Source organism: Thunnus albacares, chromosome 1 (assembly GCF_914725855.1).
Source record: "Thunnus albacares chromosome 1, fThuAlb1.1, whole genome shotgun sequence".
Classification (NCBI taxonomy): domain Eukaryota; kingdom Metazoa; phylum Chordata; class Actinopteri; order Scombriformes; family Scombridae; genus Thunnus; species Thunnus albacares.
In genome coordinates, this window is record NC_058106.1 from 39,543,984 (window position 1) to 39,562,257 (window position 18,274).

The following is an 18,274-nucleotide window of genomic DNA, read 5'->3' on the forward strand; positions in this document are numbered from 1 at the left end:
GGCTCATCAGGAGGCGGGGCCTTAAAGAGACAGGAGCTAAAACGGCCTGTTTCAGACAGAGGCTGAACTGAGGGGCTGCATAAAGGACCAGTAGAAGATATTCCAGTAAAACCCAGAATATAAATATAGAGCTGGACATGTTCATGTTTCATGTTTCCCTCATTAGAACCTTTAACAGCAGGAAAAGCACAAGTTAATGAGTGTCTGTGTGTGTGTGTGTGTGTGTGTGTCTGTGTGTGTATGTGTGTGTGTGTGTATGTGTGTGTGTGTGTGTATGTGTGTGTGTGTGTGTGTGTGTGTATATGTGTGTGTGTGTGTGTGTGTCTGTGTGTCTGTGTGTGTGTGTGTGTGTGTATGTGTGTATATGTGTGTGTGTGTGTGTCTGTGTGTGTGTGTGTGTGTGTGTATATGTGTGTGCGTGTGCGTGTGCGTGTGTGTGTGTGTGTGTGTGTGTGTGTGTGTGTCTGTGTGTCTGTGTGTGTGTGTGTGTGTGTGTGTGTGTGTGTATGTGTGTGTGTGTCTGTGTGTCTGTGTGTGTGTGTGTGTGTGTGTGTGTGTGTGTATGTGTGTATATGTGTGTGTGTAGGTGTGGGCCTTGGCGTCTGCAGCAACCAGTCAGGACCTGAGTCCAGATTCAGATCCGGACACAGAGACTCCGTGGGCCAGACACCCGTTTGGACGCCACCTGCTGGAAACTCTGTGAGTTTAAAGCTGCAGCTGGTTTCAGTCTCAGACTGTTTCCAGATGAAAAGTGTGAAAAGTAGCATAAAGCCTCCAGAGAGAGCTGTGTGAGGTCTGATACATCGGGTTAGACTTTGTAGAATTTGTGAAATATCGGCCATTTTTGGGAAAATATGACTGATGATGCTGAAAACCTTTGTTTTATTTAGGTGTTTTATTGTATTTGCCCTTTTTAAACCATAATGATAACTGAAATCACCAAAATGGTCCTGATCAAAAGTTTACATACCTTTGAATGTTTGACCTGATAATAAACACACAGGTTGACACATATGGGTTTAAATGGCTGTGAGGTTTCACACCTGTAATTAGTGTCTGTGAATAAATAGTCAATGAGTTTCTGCACATTTCATCCATCTATCTTATCTTATCTGACTGTACTGGATACTGAGCCATGAGGAAAGCAAAAGAAAAGGGAGTTGAACTTTATAAACCAGGAAGAGGATATAAAAAGATCATCCAAAGATTTGAAAATGCCAATCAGTAGTGTTGAAGCTCTGATGAAGACGTGGAAAATGTTCTGTTGATACCAAACACACACAGTCAGGTAGAAAAACAAAGATTTCAGCTACAACGGCCAGAAAAATTGTTCAAGTTGCAAAGAAAAACCCACATAGAGCTTCAGCTGAAAGCTGCATGTGGCTGTTTCAAGATGCACAATAAGGAGATACTTGAACACGCACGGTCAAGTTGCCAGAAAAAAGCCGTTACCATGCCAACGCCACAAAACATCCTGCTAACAATCTACCAAACAGCAACTACACAAGCCTCAAAACTCCTGGAATAAAGTTACTTGGAGTGATGAGACCAAAACTGAACTTTATGGTCACAACTAGAGACACTATGAATGATTCACATCTTACAGATTCTGCCAGGGTTTGTAGACTTATGAGCACAACTGTAGGTTAAATATATATATAAATATATATAAGTGTCCCTCACAGGACACCGTAGGGAGAGATGTAGCAGCAGGATAGAAAAGTCTTTATTTTGATTTGATTTGATCAACGTGACTCATTAAAGTGTTGAATGTGGACGTTTAGATTCGACCGTCGCTGAAGCAGCTTCGTGTTCTTGTGTCTCAGGTTGGATCACTACAGTCAGATGAGCGACGTTCAGACTCTGGCGATGCTGTGCAGCGTGTTCAGAGCTCAGGCTCCGCCTCCGGACTGTTACTCTCTGTATGGACATCATCAGTCACGCTTCCCCCCCCACCACTCCCGATACGTAAGTCCTGACACGTCCACGTCTACTCAGAGAGCTTCATTCATCCCGTGTCCTCCGTCGGAGGGGACGCGTCTTCTTCACGGGTTCACAAGTCTGAAGCAAACATACAAATCTGATCTGAATATCCACCAGACCAGGAGATAAAACATGAAAGTATTCTATTGGCTGAATGGGTTTTATTATCTATTTATCCAGCTTTAACTAAATTAAAACATATTCAACATATTCTTATTAATATTTTAGTATAATATAGTGATATTATGTAAATACAGCATAGTACAAAAATACTCATCAGAGGAAACACATACAGGGAGCAGTTAGAGGAAGCAGGAATGTATGAACTTTATATTTCCTCTCATGACAAACTGAACACTTCAGGTGAGGCTCTGAAGGTCAAAGTTTGCTTGAAACAAACTATTTGATGCGTCTGAACGCATCTGAAGTGTTTCTGTTGTGAACGTCCACTCTGCCGTCATGTTTTCTTGTCCGTTCAACGTCGTCACACCATGAATCCCGACAGAGATAAACGGACACACGGTGACGGACGTCCTTCACTCTTCCTGTTTGTTGCAGCAGTTCGCTAAAGAAAAACAAGTTTTATTCACCAGTTTTTTTGCTTTGCTAGCGAGAGAAAATATATGTAAATACTGTTGTTATTGAGAATGTCACTATTTATTATGATGTATTTCTGGTGGTGATATGTTCTGACGATTTTAAGTAGAAAAGCTTAACCAGGGACAGGCGTCGCAAATCAGCCTCAGCTATAAATCCTCTATACAAAACATCTGTTTCATGTTATTTTAACCTGTTATAATGGTTTTTGCATCGTCCCTGACAAATAAACTAATAATAATAAAATTTGATAAAAACAACAAAGCTACAATAACTAATTTTAAAAAACTACAAATTGAAATGACCAGTTAGCTTAATTTGAAAAGCTGTTGAATCAGACTGAATATTTAATCAGTAATTCCTCCTCTGAACTTTGAAACACTAATAAATAATAAACACACCAATAAATACTGTATACACTATAAATATACACTATAAACTAGAACTATGCTGAAGTTGAATGTTATTATAATATTTCAGTATCTAGCAGCCAGCAGATCCAAATAAGCAGATTTTGAGCAGAAAAAGAATTTAAAATAAGAATCTAACTAACAGTGTGTAGTTTAAGGATCTTTAAATAATCCATATGTTGTGTTTTCACGCTGTGTCTGTAATGAACGCCGCAGCCTCTAGAGGACGCTAGCAGGACTTAACGCTTGTGTGTAATGTAAGTTGATGTGATGTGTGTCGTCTCAGCCCAGCTACACGTCCAGCTCCGTCACCTCGGGCTCCTGCTCCAGCACCTCAGACTCCATCACAACAACCAACTGGAACACCGGTGAGACGCCGCGGCGCCACACGCAGGCCGACCGCCGTATTACTGTCAGATCACCGTTAAGGTTGTTTACATTCTCCTCCAACCAGACAGATTATTATTATTTTATTATTATTATTATTTGCAGGTCGAGACTCTGAGCACGCCAACCCCTGGGGTGAATCCTCTCCTGATGACTATCGCTATGGTAACCAGGGTTACACAGACCCGCGGGAACGAGAGCGAGAGCAGCACGACATGAACAAGAGGTGACGTAGCTTTGAAAGAGGCCGGTGATGTGGTGTCGTCATCATCGGGGCTGTGATGTCACTCTGATGTCATTTCCTGTCTGTGCCTTGCAGACTGCTGGACCCCGCCAACACGCTGCAGTTTGACGACTTCAAGAAGTGTTACGGTGAAATCCTTCATCGCTGGGGTCTGAGGGAGAAGAGAGCCGACGTGCTCAAGTTCGCGTCCTGCCCTCCCGAACCGCACAAAGGCATCGGTACGTTACTCTAACGTTACTCTAACGTTACTCTAACGTTTGTTGTGGAGACTATAGAATATTTTTTAAAGGTGCAGCTGTTTCCTCTCATGAACTCTTCTTCTCTGTGTTTCTTCCCCGCAGAGTTCGGCGTGTACTGCTGCCACTGTCGCAGTCAGGCTCGAGGTACGCAGTGCGCCGTCTGCAAGCGTCTGACCTTCCAGTGCGCCATCTGTCACGTGGCCGTACGAGGTTCCTCCAACTTCTGCCTGAGCTGCGGTCACGGAGGACACACCAGTCACATGATGGACTGGTTCCGCCGCCAGGACGAGTGTCCGGCCGGCTGCGGCTGCCACTGTCTGCTGCAGAGCACCTTCTGATCCGTCACGATAGACGTCGACGCGGTCCTGAGAGAGGCAGCCGGTGATCACAGAGGAGTCTGCAGAGACCTCGAGATGGAGACGTTAGTCCGTCCAACACTTTGGCAGTCTGATGGATATTCATGGTCTCCAGAGGACGCTCCTTTTATAACCTTTCCTCTAGTGTCTCTAACAAGACACATTCAATCTTACAGAGCCGGCAGGAGTCACGCAGAGAGAATGAAAAGTCATTAGTGTGCACAGATTAACAGAATAATGTTAGAAATGATATTGACAGCAGTGTTTCTCTGGCATCACTGATGAGTGTGATCATCAGAAGTGAGTCTGGTGCAGCCGACAGTGATGATGTCACAGTGTACTGACTCATGCTGGAGTGCACGTCAACATCACTGCTGCCAGATTAAACTACTGGAGGGGCTGTTCAGTTACTATAACATGTTAAATCAGATGTCAACGTATCTCCATCCAAACTAAACATAAAAACTGCTTTAAATCCTCGCAGCTCATTTAGACCGACACTGTTTATTTGATTTGAAAAGAACATAATGAATGTAATAACCAACAATATTAATATGAAGGAATGAGTTTAGCTGCTAACTGTCTGAGTGCTGCTTCCTAACTGACCGGAGTAGAAACAACAACCTGAGCTTCAGTTCCTGCTGCTGCAGTAACGTCACTGACAGTGACGGTCGTCAGGACGTCTAATCTGATCTAAATGAGCCGCTTGTTGTTTTGATAGACTTCAGATTTGAACTCTTTAACATCCCTTAAACATATTTTAAAACATAATAGAATATTTTCTATTAATTTGTGCACACTAATAAATCATTTAAGAGCAGTTTGTTAATTTAAACTCATGAGTTTCTTCTTTTTTTCTCCATCAAAGCTGCGACGCTCCATGAAAACATATTCAGACTCGTCACAGGATGAAGCTTTTCCTCCAGCGTCACACACAGGACACACATGATGTCTGATCGTTAATTAAAACACACGTTAAGCTCTGAAACTTTTTGTCTTTCAGGCAGGACAGGTGTAGTTAGCCACGCCCACCATCACCTGTCAATCATCTTAACAAAGACGTCACTAGTTCACTGATCTTTTATCTTCTTCTGCTCTTTATTTTAAGTTTCTCTGATGTTTTTCTGGCTCGCTGCTGATCACGTCTGCAGTAAAACGGTGAACGCCACCAAACCTTCAGTCTGACGCCGCGACGGCGTCGGCTGAGACGTTCAAGAAGCTTCTTTCTGGACCTGTTGCTTCATATTCACAGACGACATCACACGTCTGTGTTTAGAAGAAACTTTATGAATATTTTCTCTGTGTAGAAAATGAAGACTGTTTACAAATGTACTGTATGTAAAATAATAATAAAAGTATGTTTGACTCAAATCAGACTAAGAGTCATTTATACAAATATACATGTAATAAAGATTTGAGGGCTGATTACTGACAGTAAATAATGTATATTTACACAGCAGAGTCATGTGTTCATTCATTATTCCCAGTTGCTACTATTTTAACTTTCAATCACTGTTCAGTTACTGTCAGTGAAACTCAACACTTCCTGCTGATGTTTCACATTAAAAGCCTACCTTGAAAGGCTGCTCTTTGTGATTAAAGGCTTTTAGTGTGAAACATCTGTCCAGGAAATGAGAGGAAGGGACTGAACCAGAAATATCTGCTGCGTTCCGAATCTTTATACTTTGAGTACGAACTGCAGCTGCCGTTACAAACAACAGACTGTTGCATGTCGTCTGCAGACAACTGGGACATAATACTTCATCTGTCAATGCGCTGTCATGCGTCCACTCTCTCTGTGGCACAGTCGATGTGACGCCAGAAAAGCATGCTGACTTACACACTGCAACATGCGACTGGCTGCAGCAGGACGTCCTGGTGCTTTTCACACATGATGTTTTGTGACGTACTAAATCTTTTTCTGGCATACTGAGTAGTATGATAGTACAGGTGTTTTTTATTACACACATTCTTCCTTGTCTAAACCTGCTGCCTACATTACCCACAATGCACCTGGGGATTGTGGTGTGTGATGCTAGTAGCGGCTAATGGAGCTGGAGCCTCCAGCAGAGGTCTGATAACCTCACCTCTCTCTAACTCCACACCTACAGATTTAATTAGTTTTTAACTTGTAGTCTTCAGCTCTAACCGCCGCTGACTCATGTGACATCATCAGTGACATCATTAAAAGGCTTTATACTACTTCTTACAGGGAACACCTGGAAACACGCTGAGGTAGAAAATCACTGCAGTTCATCTTTAAAATAAATAAAGCTTCTAGGTTCCTCCTCCTCCTCACCACCCTGCTGAAGAGCAACAGGTTGAATCCAGCTGTGAGGCTGACCTCTGACCTCCTGGACAGGCAGTTAGATGAGAGGTGGAGGCTGTGGTCGGTATCTGGGAGGTAATCTGAGTCGACAGAAGACGCACTGAGTCAGCAGCTCTGAGGTCTGCAGTCTGGACACAGGAAACGGTTTTCCACACTCCTCACACTGCAAACAGTCGTTTAATATGATGAAAGTAAAGTTAACTGACACACAGTTAATGAAACAAAACAAACGATGGAGGGACTGTTTTCACTGACTCTGACCTTGAGGATGTGAACTCCTGTTCCTTCAGTCCTCCTCTTCTCCATGACTTCCGGGATCTCCTCCATGTTCTCGATGTTCCATAACCTGACAGTCCCGTCCTGCGGAGACAGAGCGGACCCTCAACTCTCAGCTCTCCAGCCCGTAAACGCACCACAGGAGCTAGAGTTACCACATCTGTCTGTGTTACCAGCATCCAGATTTAACTTTCACTTCACTGATTCTACTGCAGGTAAAGCATGTTTAAATTAAAGCATTTTAAAGATTCTCCTAAAAGCATGAACGAGTGTTTGGGAAATCCAGACAAGTTTTCCTTTGTTTTGCTTATTTACAGATTTATAAAAGGAACAAAGAAAAGCTGCCTTCATTTCAGGGTTCCTTTAAATCAAACACAAAGTTAAACAGATCAGCACGGTTTCAAATGAAACACACCTACAACCAGGAGAGCAAATGACCCAACGGCAGGGCTCCGAGCACACAGGATATGGAGAGTATTTCCAACTTTAATAGTGTCCTCTTAGAAAGTATTATCTACCCATAGAACGAGCCAACAGTCCTAGAGACAAACAGGTCCAGTTTTAGAGCTGCTAGACTCACTGAAGGACCCTGAAAGTCATGCCGGTTCCCAAATGTACAAGTTTGAGAAGTTCTGATGAGACGTTACCTATCAAAGCTGCTAACATGACTAAAAGTGTTGAAGACTGTTCATACATTTGGACTGTGAAGCGGAGACGGCTGCTGTTCACTGTGAGTCTGAGCTACAGAGACTCAGCAGGCGTTCAGCTACACTACAGAGCGAGAGCCAATCACACTGGTTGTTCACTACTCCACTCCACTACATGAATAACACTGAACACTGGGACTGCTGGTTGGTTCAGAAGGTTCACATCAGTTCAGTTTAACGTGGCAGCGATGGAACTGATGATGGAAAAACGTTGCGGAGAGAGACGACCGCTACCTTAGAGGATGAGGACACCAACGTCCTGTCAGCGCTGATCGACACATCTGTCACCCAATCACTGTGGCCCTGCGACGAAAGAGGAAACAACATGAGCAGAGCTTTCAAAGAAGACTTAAAACAGTCCAATCAGTCGAATCACCTTCAGGATGAGAGTCTGGCAGAGGGAGGACGTATCCCAGAGTGCAACAGTCTTGTCATAGGAGCCGGACACCAGCAGGTTTGCTGAGGAGACGACAGGAAGAAGGACATGAAGAAGAAGCTCACGTTTTGTCCCCCCGGTGGAGTCGCTGCCTTGCTCAGAGGTCTCACCGTCAGCAGAGAAGCAGCAGGAGCTCACGCTGCCTTCATGGCCTCTCTGCAGCGTCGTCCCGCCGTGAGATCGGAACCCCCCCGTCTGCAGGTCCCACAGCTTCAACGTTTTATCCCATGAGGCCGTGCACAGGAAGTGCCCGTTGCTGGTGAAGCAGCAGTCGGAGACGACGTTGCCGTGGTTACTGAGAGCGAGACAGGAGACGACAACAGACAGATACTTTATTTATCCCAAAGGAAAATTAAAATGCTACAGCAGCCACCCGACATAAAGCAAATGCCATATAAATAAAGTTTATTGTTATTATTTCAACTGTTCTTATATTATATAAAGTCAAAGAGGCAGGTGTACACCATCATCATCATCATCATCATCATCATCATCATCATCATCATCATCATCATCATCATCATCATCATGTGGAGCAAAAAGCAATGAGAGCAGCAGACACAAACTCAAACCAAAGCAGAAACAGCTGGTAGAGTCATAAATAAATGAGTGAAAGTGTGTCGTCACCTGTCGATGGACACGGTGGTTTTGAGGGCGAGCAGGTCCCACAGTTTGATGCCGCGGTCTGCAGACACCGTGGCGACACGCTGGCTCTGAGGGTCGAACCGGCACCGTGTGACGGTGGAGCGGTGGTGATCTGAGAGAGAAAACAAACGCACCTTCACTGACTGACTGACTGACTGACTGACTGACTGACTGACCTACGGAGGTACGATCATCCTGACGCTCGCTCGTACCGCTGACGTGGTGCAGCGTCTGTCCGCTGGCCGCGTCGCTGACGTTCACGCCGTTCTGTGGATCTGCAGCACAAACGACCAGCCGGCCGTCAGCTGAGACGCTGCAGGAGGTCAACAGGCCGGCCTGCCTTGACGACCACTGCACAACAAGCATCTTCATCAGTATCTCTGTTTATCTACAGTCAAACAGTCCGAGCTGATGTTTTCAGATAGTTTGAGTGTCAGAATGAAACCTGATGAACTTTTCTTTCACACAAACTAATTCTAGCAGATTATGTCACCGAGGACGTTACATAAGTTAACATTTCTTTCCCATTTCTCATAGAAAAAATTAAAGCAGCCTGTGGAGTTTATGTGTGCTAGTAGTGCGATGAATCGATGTTATTATGAGTGAGATATTATTATTATTATTCTGTTGGCTCTCGTGCACACGTATGATTAACATTCCCGCCAATGGTTTCACATTACTCCACTGATCTACAGGCGGCTGTAACGCACCATGAAACACAACGATGTTCCAGAAAAGAAGTGAAGAAGAAGAAGACTGCAAGCTCTCAACTCTGAGAATGTTTCATGAGGAAGGAAAAGCCTTCATCATGTTCGATAGACCTCAAAGATACAAATGATTAGTTTAGTGAGAAACACGAAATGTAAACAGGATGTTTGTTTGTTTACAAGAAAACTCCAGATGGGAGCTTCTTTAAGAGAAAAGAAGCAGAGCTGGTGACCAGAAAGTTGCTGGTTTGAATCCCTGATTGTCACTCGATGACTCGAGCGGTCAGAGAAGAAGAAGAAGAAGAGCTGAGAGGAATTACCAGAGTCTGTCCGGTCTCCACGTCCCAACACACCATCTTCTTATCCCAGGAGACCGTCACCATCCTGACACACACACACACACACACACACACACACACACACACACACACACACACCAGCTTTCCTCAGTTTGATTTGACCCAGTAGTGCAACACAAACAACAAAAAAGAGCAGCGTGCTCCACGTGCAACAGGCTGCTGCAGAAACCTGAAGCTGGAACATGAACTCACTTAAAGTTCTCCTGTAGAGTCTGTAAACAAACAAAGTTTATGTTTACATTCAGTATCAAATCCTGCATTGTTTACATCCATGTTTACTAGCTTGCAGGCTTCTTCTTCTCTGCCTTTGTTGGTGCATCACAGTCAGCTGTAGATCAGTGGAATAGTGTGAAGATGTTCTGCTATTTCTATAATTCTATTTTTATTTATCTTTTTGTATTTCTATTCAATTCAAACGTATTTCACTTCTTTTATAACTCAGTGTGTGACCCGTATGTTCTTTGTGTTTCTTCTTTTTAATCATATTCATGTCTCTTTTCCTCGTGGTTTGTTTTTAGACATCATATATAAACTGATAAAAACATACGTAATATTAAAGGAAAGCTGTGATGAAGGCTGTAACATCTCAAGCTGCTCAGCTGTTCATCATATCTGAAAGACTTTTTCTAATCTCAGACTCAGACGTTGTCACACCGACTGTTTCTTCTACTTTTCATTAATTATCTCAACTGATAAATAATCAAACAGAAAGTGAAAGAGAACTTCCCGGATGTGAGCAGTAGTGAGTTGAGACTCACCTGTTGCTGTTTGGGATCAGAGCACACTCACTGACTGGTTTTCCATGAACTCCACTAAACAGCCTCCGCGGCCGGCAGCTCTCCACTTCCTGCACAGGTCAAAGGTCAACATGCATACAGCAGGTTACTGTCAGCATCACAGCCAGCTGGTGAACAAGAGTCAAACACTCTGAGCCTTCACTCTTCAAACACTCATGAAGTGAGTCGTAACCTTATGTGGTTGGAACGAGGTGGAAGAAGCATCGAGGAACAAATCTCAGGCTTGTGACCTGAAGGTTGCCGGTTTGATCCCCAGACCACCGCTGACGTTCCCTTGAACATAGTAAAGCTCCTCTAAATAAATAAAGGTAGTGTTAGTAGAGCAGGAGGAGTGTTTACCCAGAGGATGGCGGTGGCGTCTGAGGAGCAGCTGAGGAGGAAGCTGTCGTTGAAGCAGAGACGAGCGGCGGTGACGGCCTCTCTGTGAGCTCGCAGCAGCTTCACTGGAACCTGTTAAACACGTGAAAAACTACACATGCTAACACATCACATGCTAACACATCACATGCTAACACATCACATAATAACACATCACATGCTAACACATCACATAATAACACATCACATAATAACACATCACATGCTAACACATCACATGCTAACACATCACATAATAACACATCACATGCTAACACATCACATGCTAACACATCACATGCTAACACATCACATAATAACACATCACATGCTAACACATCACATAATAACACATCACATGCTAACACATCACATGCTAACACATCACATGCTAACACATCACATAATAACACATCACATGCTAACACATCACATAATAACACATCACATGCTAACACATCACATGCTAACACATCACATAATTTAATTTTAATATATTAAAGTTTCAGCTGATTTATTGTTTCAGTCCGTTATCAGGCAAAATATAAAACCTTATTCAGTTACAGCTTCAGTCCTATTAATTCAATATTATTATTATAATTATACATATTCATATTAGAAATGATCTAATAATCCTGTCTAGTGGTGAAAACTGACTATATCTGAGGTTTTTGTACTTTTGAGGGGAATATTATACTTCATTCATATAATTTATCAGTGTCAGTGTTTATGTGAGCTGATCAGTAGCAGTTATGTCACAGTTATGTTTCAGTTCATTTAGAAACAGCGTCTTCCTCACATACATAAGTTACATCACAGAGCTTTTTATACTGTTTTTAAGCTCTTCTTACACTGTGAAATGTCCTGCTCACTACATATTTTGGTCATTATTCTTTGAAAAACACATTTAAGGGATCATTTTCAAACTGTTTATGTCACGTGTAAATTTAAAAATGAATTAATATATTGTTAGCAGATCGTCTTAACTCTCAAATATCGATATTATCCTCAAATATACAATAACAGGCTAGAATATATATAAAATGTATGATATATATTGATTTATGGTGGAATAATGAGCACCTTTACTCTCTACACATGAAGCTATTTTGTTTCCAGATAATAATTCAAATCTTAAACTTTGATTTTTACTGAATTTGTTTTACTTGTAATCCGATTAAACTTTATACACTTGGAAGCCTAAATTACCTATAATATTCCTGTAATATAAGATTACAAAGACTTTACAATGTTTACCACCTAGTTTAACTCATAAGAATATAGATTAGCAACGATAGTTAGAAATATTTATCCACATTATATTCTCTGAGGTTAATTTAACGATTTTCAGACACTATCTGTTACTATAAGACACTGTTGTATTTGAACATATAATGTTAGCAATTTTACTTTAAATGGAAAAATTGCTCTTACACAAGCAAAAAATCCTCAGTAGGTGCACCAAACACTCCTCACTTTGTCACTGATTAGACAGTCTGACGTTAAAGTCTGTTAAATTTGTTTTTTTCAGTATTTAACCAACATTTTTCAGGGCAGAATTACGGCTCTTTAACGTTTTTTTATGTCAGTAAACACACCGCTGCCTTGCTAGCTGCGGAGCTAACTGCTAACTGACAACCGTCACCTGTACTTTTTACCTGAGTCTCTTGGCTCCACTCTGCTCCTCTCTCCTCCTCCTCCTCCTCCCCCTCCTCCTCTTCTTCCTCCTCTTCACCTCCTGTCGGTTCATCCACTGATAAAGGGTCGATGTTTTTTGACGCCATTTACAAAACTTTCGGTTAAAAGTTTTTTTTTTTTTTGGTGTTAGCTAGCAAAGAGACATTAGCTCTCCGCCGCAGCAGCTACCATAGCAACAGGCTGACAGGGCGAGATGGTGCCTTCAGGATCGGTGGGACGTCACCGTTTCTTTCACAAACACACATAATATACAGTAAATATACACATTGTTCCATGGTGTTAGGGGATACAGCTTCCATTGTGCTTATACTGCTCCAATATACAATAAATATTTTTTCAATTTCTAAAAAAAGTTTAGTTTTCTGAACAAGAGGACCTCGTCAGGCCTTTAAACATATTTATTATTAGTTATTTAGTCGGTGTAAAAGAAAAATTAATAATAATAACGAATGCTACTGATGAGAAGAAACCGACAATCAGTTCCTGTTCCTGCTTTAGATTTATATTTATACCACATTTAGACTGAAAATACTGAAACATATTCTAACACCTCTTTGCAGTAAACAATCTTCTTCTCGTTGTTGTAGTTTGTTAGAAAGGTTTTGGGAACGGACAGTTCAGAGCTGATTGATCTGTGCTCATTTAAGTTCTTAATTTATTTTCTAATGTACAAAGTGTGATACCAGATTCACATATTTAAATTAATATTATATAGATTATATAGATGGAATATCTCCTGTAGAAACCTCGGTATTATCTTTGATAACCATCTCAACTTCCAGCAGCATATTTATTCTGTTATCCAATAATATTTCATCCAACTCAGAAAAATGTCAAAAATCTGGTAGTTTTTAGAAACAGTAATTCGTGCATTTATTTCATCCTGGTTAGGTAACAATACTCTCTCCTCGTGCCTCACACAACAAAACCTCAATAAACTTCAGCTGATTCAAAATGTCGCAGCCAGACTCCACCAGCTCCAACAGGAGGAAACACATCACATCAGTTTTAACTTCTCTCCATCGGCTCCCAGTCCGTCTTAGAGTGGATTTTAAAATGTTAATGATCACTTTCAAGGCTTGTATAGGCAGTTAGCTCCAGAATATATAACTGACCTCGTACAAGCCTGAATGTAACCTGAGAGCCTCTGGTCGGTCCTTCAACTTTTTATTGATTTTATTGCTTGTTTTATTATTTTTTGTTGTATTTTATCACAATATTTATTAACTGTTTGCTTATTGTCTTTTTTAATTGTATGTAAAGCACTTTGTAACTTGTTTTGAAAAGTGCTAAAATAAAGGTTAAATTATTATTTAGTGAGAATTATTATTTAGGCAGACTAATGAATACCCTCAATGGCAGCTGAGAGGAATCAGGCTGGAGTGTGGCTGCTTCAGAGAAGGAACCAGGTGGTGCTGTGCATTTTTCACCTGCTATAAGTAGTTTTCTGTTTATTATTCTCAGTGGTGACTTTCCCATTAGGCAAGATAGACAACTGTCTGAGGACGCCATCTAAAAGGGTCTCAAACAGCTATTAGCTATTATGATGTTTGGATGTAAAAAATATTGAATTATACAGTTATAGTTATATAGATACTATTCTGACTCATTGTACCCTGAAATAACTTACAAAAGGCCCCAAAGTACTTAAAAACTATGCAACTGTATACTTCTACTTTTACTTCAGAGGAAAACATTGTAAAGTACATTTACCTGACAGATAAATGTTACTGTTACGCTGCAGATTCAGATGTTACTCACAAAATATAACAAAGAAAATATGATGCATTATTAGTCATTAAACTATCAGGCATAATATAAGAATTAAAAGCTCCACCCTGAACATTCATAAACACCTTAGATAAACATACTGTCCTCATACACAACATCTGTTATAATAATGAACACTAATAATGAAGACAGAAACATTCATTTGTCTCATTTTACACATAATCAGATGAAACAGACTGTATATGTTAATGCCATCTTGCCACTTTTTGTGTTGTTGTTGGAATATAAAAGGTACAGATAACAAAACTACCATCAGATTTTGTGATCTTACTGATAAAGATTAATACTGTCTGTTAATGTTTGACTTCAGTTCAGATTCTTTGTTCTAAAGTTCAGAGCTGCTGTTCTGTCATCAGATTTCCTTAAAGATCACGTCAGGTTAAAGATGAAAACACAGAGCTGAGACCTTAAAAACCTCCTGCAGTCAGTTACATGTTTGTTCTTCTTCTGGTTGGTTTCCTGGTTGAAGCTGCTGATATATTTCATCTTCACTCATCAGCTTCATTCAGATTATTTTCAGCATCTAAAGGTAACGTAACCAACAGTTTTCATCATGTTTGTGTCAGCAGGTGTTAAAATGATCTGATACCAGTAGAGATGGTGGTTATAGTGATGTGTTATGTTGATTTGTTTACTGCACCGGTGGAATGAACAAAATACCAGAAGAAATAAGAAAAAGTTTGTTTTGCCAAAGCTGAAATTCAACCTGTTGGTGAGACACACGAAGTGACCAGAAAAATAGAAACACCTGTGTGATGCAATTAAACACTGCTGCAATAACTGGTGTTTTATTAGGACAAATTCAAAGGTTGGTTTAATTACAGTATGTGGTTAATGTTGAGGCTTTGCTTTGTAGTGTTTTAATAATTATTTTTTGTCTGACTAAATTGTTTTTTCTACCTATTTTACATGAAAATATAGAAAATATTACATCCATAAAATAATACATAATATTAGAAAAACCTACACAATAAAATTCAGTCCAGAACATCAACACCATGAACCTAAAAAATACCTTAAAAAAGTTTTTAAAAGTTTGGGTTTATTACTGGACTTTTGTATTTTTCTGACACTTTTTACAGTTAAAGAGATAATAATGTACACTGACATTAATATTACTACTGTACCACCCATTGTTCCACCTGTGCTATGCTAGCGCTATGTAGAACTTTCACTGATTGCTGATACTATAAAAATAGTTATATGAGTATGAACATGTATATGTGTGTGTGTTTTGTACTTTATCTTATCTTTTATTATTTTTGATATTATTATTTCCACCTTTCTTTTTTGTTGCTGTTGTTTGTCCCTCTTTTATCTTTTTTTCTTTTATTGTTATCTAACTTGGTTATTTGTCACTATGGTGCCTCACATGTTGAAAAATAAAGTTATACAAAAAGAAAGGTGATTGTTCAGGTATGGTGACGACAGAATTGTGAATGAAAGCATGCCTACTGTGCCTAATGGACTTATAATATACTGACTCTGATTTTTTTAATGATTTTTTTTAAATGATAGACGGATGAACTAGGCTACGCCAAAACTCGCCTGCTGACTGAATGAATGAGGAAATCAAATGACGTGTGTGGCTCTGAAAGAGGGCGGAGACTGAGAGAAACTCGAGGTTCATCGAGAAAAACGTGGTCCCGACCAGGTTAGGTTCATAGAGTCTGTTACTACGGTAACTGACCGAGAGCTTAAGTTACCCCTCTCTCTGAAACAGGCTAGAGTTATCCCTCTTTCTCTGGTCTGAGTTACCTCCCTTTTTTGAAACGGAAAACTCAGAGTTTCCCTCATTTCAGGGTTAACAGACTCTGAGTTTTCACTAAACCTGCTTTGTGAAACGGACCCCTGATCTTTAGCTCATTAGATGTTCAGTTGGCTTCATCTAGTGGACAGATAGTAGAACTACATCATGTGATGTGTGATTTCCCTGACAATGACTGGGTTTCTGCCACAGGTTAGACTGGTTTTGACATCACTCTGATGTTTATTTTATAGGTGGACTCTGGAGTTATGAGGGTGTGACGGCGTCCTCAGATCAAATGCACACAGGACTGACAAGGGAGAATGAGCAGCTTCTCTCCTGATGTTTCCTCGACACATGAACATGGAAAGTGTCTATAAGTTGACCTGAAGTGATTTCAGCAGGTAAGAATTCTACCAGAGAAATCTGTAAATGTGTGATGAACATGATCACTTTGATCACATTGTGTTGAATCACTGTTTGACTGGACAGTAGAAATGTTTCTGGATGATGATGTTTCACAATATTTATTTAATCCTTCAGGTTTTACAGGAGATTTTGATTCTTGATGATTTGTTTCTTTATGAGTTAAAGGAGAGCAGTTTGAGAAAGATTTCCTTTTATTATTGTTAGTGATTCTCAGGTTGAACCAACTGCACTTTGTAATCTCGAGTTCACGCCATCAGTGAAAAATACAGGAAGTGTCAGAACTGGTTGGACAGCTTGGATCAACTTGGCTGTGGTGCTTTTTAATCCAAAACACAACCATCTTCCAACACTGAGACAGACTTGGTTTGACTGAAGCTGGTTTGTAGTCCATGTTGTGAACTGTCCCAGAGGCTGCAGAGTCCTCAGATGGACCTGGTCAGTGTGTCTGATGGGAAGAGCTGCTGCTTCCCTGTTTTCTACAGTTTTTGTGACATGTTAGAGAGACGAATGAGAACTAATGTGTCCTGTGATGAAACCTTGTTGTAGTGACTGAGTGCAGCTCTCCCAGCAGCTGTTTCTCTGCTATGGATCAGTGTGAGGACAGAGAGGAGGGAGTCCCTCCCTCTAAAAGCTCTCTGTGTGGGGAACATGACAGCCAGACCAAAGCTCAGAGGTGAGATGAGGATCTCTAACTGTCCATCGCTGTTCTCCACTCACATCACTCCACCATCATTATTCACACTCACTGTCACATTTGACACTCAACTACTGAATAATTACTCAGAATAACTCAATGAACTACTAACTGTCTGAGTTAATAAAGACCCCAAAGACTGATTAGTCAACTAATCAATAAGATGAGACAGCATGTTTCATCAGATGACATGTTGATGAACAGGAGAACATTTCTCATCCACTGTCTTCTTACTGATTTTCATTCTACTTCTAAAACTTCAGCTGCTGACAGTCTGGTCAAAATTAATAGTTTTTAAACTCTTTGATTTGTTAATTGTTTGTTTGTATCAGGATGCAGCAGCAGAGAACAGACTCTCCTGAACCCAGCTGTGTGTCCATGAAGAGTGACCGCTCTATGGGTCATCCTGTTAACTTTAAAGTTGGACAACCTGCTGATGGAAGGTAAGAATTTAAAAGTGAAGTTTGTTATGATCTGACTCTCCTGAGAAGAGGAATCAATATATTGTTTCAACAGTGACATCACAGTGTCCACCTGTGCAACAGTCACATGTCAAAGAGTTCAGTGTTATAAGACACCAACATGGTCACTATATCAATATGTGTGTGTAACTTTGAAAACATCACATCCAATTTTTTTAACAATACGATTAAACAAATAATCAATAACTTGATTGAATGATTTAAACAAATATATAGGTAAGCATACAGATGGGCAACTCTGAGGACAAACAAACAAATAATAATAAATAAATAAATAAACATAAAAAATAACAAATAATATTATTACATTATCAGTGTTGGATAATGTTGAAGAAATTCCTGATAACTAAAGGACACACCATTACCACTGAATAACTCACTCACCCAAACAATGTTATTATTGAATAGTGGTGCAGTGAAACATTGTGCTTGTACATCACAGACCACGCAAGCAGCGCTTGTTTGTGGAAGTTAGAAAGTCGAATAGGGATCTTTTTTATAATGTTAATGTTATAATTGCACACTAATAGAAATTTTAATCCACCAATTTTAGAGAATATATGATTAGAGCTACAATTCCACATTGAATTTGGATTTTTTTAAG

The 18,274-nt window shown here is 40.4% G+C and overlaps 4 protein-coding genes across 9 annotated transcripts in view; 2 read left to right on the forward strand and 2 right to left on the reverse strand.

Moving 5' to 3' along the window:
• wdr59 (WD repeat domain 59) overlaps positions 1-6,450 on the forward strand; it is a 22,432-nt gene extending 15,982 nt beyond the window's left edge. The window contains exons 21-26 of the mRNA XM_044358547.1: positions 587-699; positions 1,827-1,968; positions 3,277-3,358; positions 3,483-3,603; positions 3,697-3,839; positions 3,963-6,450. Of these exons, the coding sequence (XP_044214482.1) occupies positions 587-699; positions 1,827-1,968; positions 3,277-3,358; positions 3,483-3,603; positions 3,697-3,839; positions 3,963-4,198 (837 nt within the window). The 3' untranslated portion in view covers positions 4,199-6,450. The remainder of the gene's footprint in view (positions 1-586; positions 700-1,826; positions 1,969-3,276; positions 3,359-3,482; positions 3,604-3,696; positions 3,840-3,962) is intronic.
• Positions 1-12,723, reverse strand: part of LOC122987238 (WD repeat-containing protein 88-like) — a 14,238-nt gene extending 1,515 nt beyond the window's left edge. Inside the window, exons 1-12 of one of the 6 annotated variants that reach the window (XR_006404475.1) lie at positions 12,488-12,722; positions 10,812-10,922; positions 10,434-10,522; positions 9,637-9,700; positions 8,822-8,960; positions 8,592-8,721; positions 8,075-8,259; positions 7,905-7,987; positions 7,763-7,831; positions 6,807-6,905; positions 6,516-6,708; positions 1,975-2,548 (exon numbers count right to left, since the gene is read on the reverse strand). Coding sequence is in view for 4 of the 6 variants with exons in the window: in XM_044359039.1 (XP_044214974.1) it covers positions 6,583-6,708; positions 6,807-6,905; positions 7,763-7,831; positions 7,905-7,987; positions 8,075-8,259; positions 8,592-8,721; positions 8,822-8,960; positions 9,637-9,700; positions 10,434-10,522; positions 10,812-10,922; positions 12,488-12,613 (1,221 nt within the window). In the remaining 2 variants the exon portion in view is untranslated. Of the gene's footprint in view, positions 1-1,974; positions 2,549-5,130; positions 6,709-6,806; positions 6,906-7,762; positions 7,832-7,904; positions 7,988-8,074; positions 8,260-8,591; positions 8,722-8,821; positions 8,961-9,636; positions 9,701-10,433; positions 10,523-10,811; positions 10,923-12,487 lie in introns of those variants that run through there. The other 5 variants (XM_044359045.1, XR_006404476.1, XM_044359039.1 and 2 more) reach the window with 5 other exon arrangements.
• Positions 1-18,274, reverse strand: part of LOC122986896 (NLR family CARD domain-containing protein 3-like) — a 1,497,050-nt gene that overhangs the window by 873,579 nt on the left and 605,197 nt on the right. The window lies entirely within an intron of this gene.
• The window catches only part of LOC122986850 (NACHT, LRR and PYD domains-containing protein 12-like), a 30,080-nt gene continuing 28,756 nt past the window's right edge, over positions 16,951-18,274 (forward strand). Inside the window, exons 1-2 of the mRNA XM_044358298.1 lie at positions 16,951-17,167; positions 17,521-17,631. Of these exons, the coding sequence (XP_044214233.1) occupies positions 17,079-17,167; positions 17,521-17,631 (200 nt within the window). The 5' untranslated portion in view covers positions 16,951-17,078. The remainder of the gene's footprint in view (positions 17,168-17,520; positions 17,632-18,274) is intronic.